This window comes from Gekko japonicus, unplaced genomic scaffold, assembly GCF_001447785.1.
Source record: "Gekko japonicus isolate JY-2015 unplaced genomic scaffold, Gekko_japonicus_V1.1 scaffold2493, whole genome shotgun sequence".
Taxonomy (NCBI): Eukaryota; Metazoa; Chordata; class Lepidosauria; order Squamata; family Gekkonidae; genus Gekko; species Gekko japonicus.
This window is the reverse complement of record NW_015160910.1, coordinates 179,032-185,556: the sequence shown is the minus strand read 5'-3', so window position 1 is coordinate 185,556 and position 6,525 is coordinate 179,032. Positions and strand designations below refer to the sequence as shown.

General features: G+C 44.7%; 1 protein-coding gene across 1 annotated transcript; it reads right to left on the bottom strand.

Annotated features, from left to right (window-relative positions):
- Window positions 1-3,180: 3,180 nt before the first annotated feature.
- Window positions 3,181-5,249, bottom strand: CCDC30 (coiled-coil domain containing 30). Its single transcript, XM_015424239.1, has 3 exons — window positions 5,091-5,249; window positions 3,800-3,867; window positions 3,181-3,470 (listed from the first exon to the last, which is right to left on the bottom strand). Exons 1-3 carry the CDS (start codon window positions 5,112-5,114, stop codon window positions 3,263-3,265), a joined length of 300 nt encoding a protein of 99 aa, XP_015279725.1. The 5' UTR covers window positions 5,115-5,249; the 3' UTR covers window positions 3,181-3,262.
- Between the last annotated feature and the right edge of the window lie 1,276 nt (window positions 5,250-6,525).

The window sequence follows — 6,525 nt, the reverse complement described above, 5'->3', positions numbered from 1 at the left end:
AGTCTAGCGTTTCACGAACTATGTCTTACTTGGGGATTTGCTTGCGTGGACCCTACAGACAAAAAAGTTTCTGTATGCACTAAAGAGATGTGCATACTTCTATACTTCCGGCTGCAAACTGAAAGCAGCCATTGTAAAGGGACGAGGCCGTCGTTCCCTCCACCTCTCTTCCTTATTATTTTTAGTTCGGTTCCATCCTTTAGGGATGGAGATATAAGGAAACCCACCTTCCCTTTTCCTCTTTAGCATTACTCTCTCCCAACTACCATCCCTCCAACCTACAAATGAACAAGATACTAACCACTACTACCATCAAACCAATTCTATAAAAAAAGAAACTCCACATTGGGCCCCTCCTGCTGGTCGCAGTGCCACATTGGATTTCTACATTGAATGCTTCCTCCTAGCGTCCAAACAGATGTGATCAACAAACACCATCAGGTACAACAGAGTTTCATCTATGCTGAAGGAAGGCCACATTTGGAATAGTAGACTGGAATAGTGATTGTAGCACAATGCAATGAATAGCAGAATGTAATGTAATTTGGAATTGTAGGTTGGAATGCATTTCTCTGATCTGGCAACAGAGGAGACATAACACTGCACAACCAGTCACCCCGCCTTAAAGGATGCTGTTAGTTACCTCCTTGCTTGAGAAGAGATGGATGGAGTGTAACAACGGGGTCTCCGTTAATAACTCTCAGCATTCCAATCTCCAATTTTGATAAATTTCTTTCCTTCACTATGTTTTCCCCTGGAATTAAATCCAAACAAATGGTGAGCATATAAACTAAGCTTGTTATTTCTGTTTGGTCCTTGCATCTATTATGTTGTATGCTAATTCAATGCTCACTCTCTACCTATATGGACTGGTAACATCCATTTCAATGTATCTGAGGAAGTGTGCGTGCACATGAAAACTTATACCTTGAATAAAACTTTGTTGGTCTTAAAGGTGCTACTAAACTCAACTTTTGTTCTCCCTCAATCTGCTTCGCTTGCAGAAAGTCCCAGGCTCAATCCCCAACAATGCTCCCTCTAAGCTGTGGAGCCTTGTGAGCAAAAGTTCTACTTTGTGAGCTACTGGCATTAAAGTTGTGAGCAGGTGATTTGGCTACTGCATAAATCCGTTTGCTCTGGAGCCATCCTTCCTGAGCTAAGACAAAAATGTGTGAGCCAGAGGCTAAAAAACTGTGAGCTAGCTCACACTAAGACCCTGGAAAGCCACTGCCAGTCCAAGTAGACGGTGACTTTGATGGACCTATGGTATGATTCAGTATAAGGCAGCTTCATGTATTTCAGTGCTTGTAAACATGTCTGTGTAAAGCAGGGGTGGCCAAACTGTGGCTCAGGAGCCGCATGCGGCTCTTTCACACCTAATTGTGCGGCTCCCGGCAGGGCAGCTGGGGAAGCTAAATATCATTAGCAAACAAATATCATTGTACAAATAAATATCATGCTTTTACACCTTTTGTTATTATTTTTGGCGGTCTCATTTAATATTAATAAAAAGCAAATGTGCATCTTTTCCAATAAAAACATGTAATATCTGTTCATGTCTTGCGGCTTTCAAACATCTGATGTTTATTCTATATGGCTCTTACGTTAAGCAAGTTTGGCCACCCCTGGTGTAAAGAGAAGGAGCCTCTGATCATACAGCAATTCCAGGATGGAAATCTCTTGTTACAGAACAAGCAAAAAGGCTTGCAGCTCCTTAAAAGCCTTTGCTGAAACCTCTCTGTCTTACTGGGTCACACTTTAAGTGGTCTTTGCAAAGCACTTCTCTCCACTGATGTTTTAACAGCTACGATAAACAACCAATAAAAGGGGACAGGGTGGCTTCAGGAAGTGGGTAGAATGCTTATGTTTTCACATTTTTAAAAAACATGTTTTTACAGATATACCAAACAATCATGACATTACAACGGCCCGTGCAATTTTTTGGCCTTAGATTATAAATACCGCATCAGGGTGGGATCCTACCTTTTCCCCTCTTGCTACTCTATATAAAATGCCAGGTACATTGAAAGCATTCTTCAAATGCCTTTTTAAACCCCACTTTCGGACAGAATAAAATGATTATATGAATCCACTCAATGTTTAAAAAGATGGAAGAGAAGCTTTTTGGCTAGGACTTTGCCCCACTGAAGCCAAGATGAATTTGTGAGGTTTGGAAGCTACAATGGGATCCTTAACCTTTATTCGCAAGCATGAATGTATGCTGGATTAGCAACAATGCAAAGGGAAGGAAAGCTTGGGACTCCCGCTAAAAGACTTGATTCAGAAACAGCACAGATAATGTTTTTGAGTATATATATTTTTAAATCCAGTACAAAATCAGTTTCATATTTACAAGAGTACAAGTTCAATTAAAAAAAGTATTCCGAAGACTCTTGGTTTTAAACAAGTCTCAAAGTTAACCAGACAAACAGGACCAAACGTGGAAAGTTGCCTCCTGGGATCCCTCTACAACTCTTCTCCATCTTTTTTCCTTTGTCACCTTACTAGGTGTCAAACTCATCTGTTACAAGGGCCAGATCTGACATAAATGTCACTTTGTCCACCGGGCCATTTTATTTATTTATTTCATTGGACTTCTACATTTTATGTCTTCCATAGAATGTAATGCCAGGTACTGGAGATATAAACTTTATAAAGGAGACAGGCAAACCCAATTTGGGCCCCGTTCACACGGAGAAGTTGCCACGCTAAAGACACGAATGACAGGCGGATTTTTGGTGCACGATCACACCACAACATCTGGGAAGCGTAGTGCACCCGCGGCTAACCTGTGGCTTCCCGCCAAAGATGCAGCGTAAAAAACTACTGCAGAAAGCGCACTAGTTTCCAGAAACCGCGGGGCAGGGGCGGGTGTCTGATCACGTTTCCGCTTGAATCCCATGGCATCCGGCGCCCATCCATGTCCCGTTGCAAACCGGATTTTTTTTTAGTCTCCACAGGATGCGCACGAACGCCCAACGGCGCATGTGCAACCACATAAAAGTCCTCCCTGAGGCCCTGCTCAAGATACAAACATGCTCAAAGCATTAACATTCTTACAGTATTTCCTTGCAGTATCTCCCTGAGGCCCGCCCTCCCACTTCCACCGTCCATTACTCATTAGCCCTGGGACAGTATACAGGGACATAATGCACATAGCCTCTGTCATCTGGCAGTAAAGGTAATCGGTTGGTTGTGGGCCGGATAAGAGCTCTGGACAGGCCGGTTCCAGTCCGCACGTCATATGTTTGACACCCCTGCCTTAGACATCATCAGAGCAGGAGGAATGCTCCTGTTCCTTCTTGTGGCAGTCTGTGGTATCTCCCGGAGAGGCCACATTCAGGTAACCAATCTCCAAAGGTTGGGAAGGCAAAGGGGAGAGTGGAGAGCTCTCTGCTGAGTCCTCAGGTCTGACACCCTGAATGGCTTTCAGGAGGCTGAACGTGTCCGACAGGCCCTTTGGAGAGAAGCTGGAAGAGAAATCGGTCCCATGATTGCCAGGCAGGTCTACTGAATCAACTGCGTCGTTTCTACCTACCCATCTGCGAGGTCGTGGCTGAACGGGAGTTGCTTGCTCTAGGCCACTGAAGGAGTTCATGGCGGAGGTGAGATTCAAACCAAGGACTTCTCACCTTGTTTTCTCAGCCTTTCGCCGCGCCACTTGGAGGGGGGTGGGCTTGGGAACCAGACTTTACCCCTCGCTTGTTGTGGGGATGGACAAACAAAACAGAGGAAAGGAAAAACCAGCAGGCATGGTAGGCGCTCTGCAACTCACGCACGCAGAGTACGGGAACCGTACCTTATGCTGGGAAGGGGCAGCACTTTGCTTTGCAGCTGGCATTCAGGGAAGCCGACGCTCCTCAGTTCCTGGAAAAGGGTTTAGCACATACAGAGGAAGAAATTAAACCATGTTTTTAACTGTTAAGCATTGGCTTTCTTGGGCTGTCAAAAAATAATCAGGAATAACAAAGATGGAAACACTATCAGTGAGAGGGGAGACCTGAAGGGGCAAGATTAAGGAAGCACACATGCGCTGCTTCTTCGGTCAGGCAATTAAAGACACATAGTGGTACACAACCAGACCAGTTCCCAGTTTTGTTCACCATCATGCCGGATAAACAAAGGACTCCTGGTGCCCCTGTAAAATTACTCTAAGTTATTTGGGGGGAAACTACGGCTTTTTAAACTGTGCTCCTTTTCTCTTCAACATAATTACAACCAAACCTTTCTTTTATTTTGAGCAGAAGGACCCCCCCACCTCCATTTTTTAAATCTGTGTCTGCACTTTCACTCTGAGAAATAGTGAGTTGATCAGAAGGACCCCCCCACCTCCATTTTTTAAATCTGTGTCTGCACTTTCACTCTGAGAAACAGTGAGTTGCTGCACATACAAAATGGCACTTTTGCTGAAAGCCACACTGCATCATGGCTTTGGTAGTAATAAATATATTTATCACGCACATTTCATTCCAGAATGCAGGACCTGGTGCCATTACGCGGAGCGCTTGGTACTAAAGGGTTTAAGTATCACAAACTATGCATAATTCCAGATGGGGAGCTGTGTGAATCTGGGGCAGCAAAACAGGAGACCCGGTTACTTCCATGAGGCAGAGCTCACTTTATCAGGTAAAAGTACACTTCACACATCTGATGAGGTAAACTCTATTCATGAAACCTTATGCTGGAATAAATTCTGCTAGATCTTTAAAGGTGCCTCTGATCTCCTATTTTATTACAGGATGGTACATATAATACAGATATAATTGTGATGGGACACACAATTTGGAATGAACATGTACTGTTGTTTATGGAAGTATAAGAGATCTTGGTTAAGTGCTATTATTTTCAGAACTGGGTTTGGGGAATTACCAGGACAGCAACCCCTCAACGGAATTCCGGGTTTTGCAAATTTAGATGGCCTGTTTAAAGCAAAACGGCATCAGGAAAAGGGTGGGTGAGATTGGATTCCAGGAAGCCGCTGAGAAAAGTATGGGAAGAATAGCACTGGAAAATGAAGGAGAAGCAGCAGGCTGGTTGAAGGTGGGCTGCAAGACGCCAAGGGAGAAAGAGGGTCTGGGGTCAGTCCTTACCCCGAGCAGCGTGAGAGGAGGCATGCCGGTGGAGGGTGGGAGTGGGGTCCCGTCACAGACAAGACTTGAACCGGATGTTCTTACTTCTAAGCTGTGGTTGTGAATGTTCCGCAGGGCACGCTCCAGGGCGCCAACGTGACTTCTCAGCTGCAGGGTGTGTTCTTGGAGCTGCTTGTTTTCTTCATCCAAGAATCGCACTCTGAAAATACCCACAGAACGGACCCGTCAATTCCACATCTCCCCAACAACACTCTGCAGGTGCTGTTCACTCCAACAATTTGTTTCAGTCTCAACTGACAGGAAAAAGAAGGAAGGAGAATCAATAGACAGAGCGAGACCAGCCCCTCTGCTGGAACTGCAAAAGCTGTTCTATACCAGAGAAACATATGGCAAACAGATGCATTGAACCGATTGCCTGATGTGACTGGAGACTTCTACTGCTGACTGCTTGTTTTAATGACTGCTGTTTTGATGATGGACAGTCACCGTGCTGTCGCTGGTTAGTTCTTTTCTTGTCAGTTTTAGGCCTTTGGGCTTAGAGTGCTCTTTTTGTGGAAAGGCAGGGCAGAAATCCTCCAACTAAATCAATAATCACTGTTACTGCTCCTTCACAATTCTCCACCACCTGTTGTGTGCTAGCCACTATACATAAAGCAAAGTATTCAAACGGTCCCCTCTGGACGTCATACTGGAAATAAGGAAAAAGACAGAAAGACATGTTTGCATGGAGCATTCTCCAGTTTCGCTCCCTTTTGGACCCCGGAAAGCTAAATGGTATGGCTGCACTTAGAATACAGTTCTAGTTGTCACACTGTAAAGTTGGAAAAGGAGAAGGAAAGAGCAAGAAAAATGGCCAAGAGATCTGAGCACCTTGGCTACAAGGAAAAGTGTTTTGAATTTAGAGAAAAGATGGCTAAAGGGAAAAAAAATAGAGATTTAAGAAATCACACATGCAGTGCAGAAAGTGGAGAGAAAGATTTCCCCCCCATCTCTCTCCCATGAACGTAGAACTTGTGGGTGGCCCAAAGAATTCGATGGCCATTAGACTCAGGACAGACAACAGGAAATCCTTCTCCTTTCAAGAAGAGTTCACTACCACAGGATGTTGAGGTGGCCGTTAGTTTAGCTGACTTTAAATGGAGATTAGGCAAATGCAGGAGATGTCTATTAAGGGCTACTAGCCACAGTGACTACATGGAACCCCCAAGTTCAAAAGTGGTAACTCTCTGAACAACGGTGCTGGGGAGGAACAGAGAGGCAGCATCTGCTTGGCCACTGTGCTGTGCAAAACACGATGCTGGACTAGATAGACCACTGGTCTGATCTTGCATGGCTGCTCTTGTATTCTTGAACACTGCCCCTTTGGGTAGACAGTGTGATTCGTGTTAAAACAAATGAATAAAATGTGTTCAGGTTTGCTTACTGTGCTTCCCCC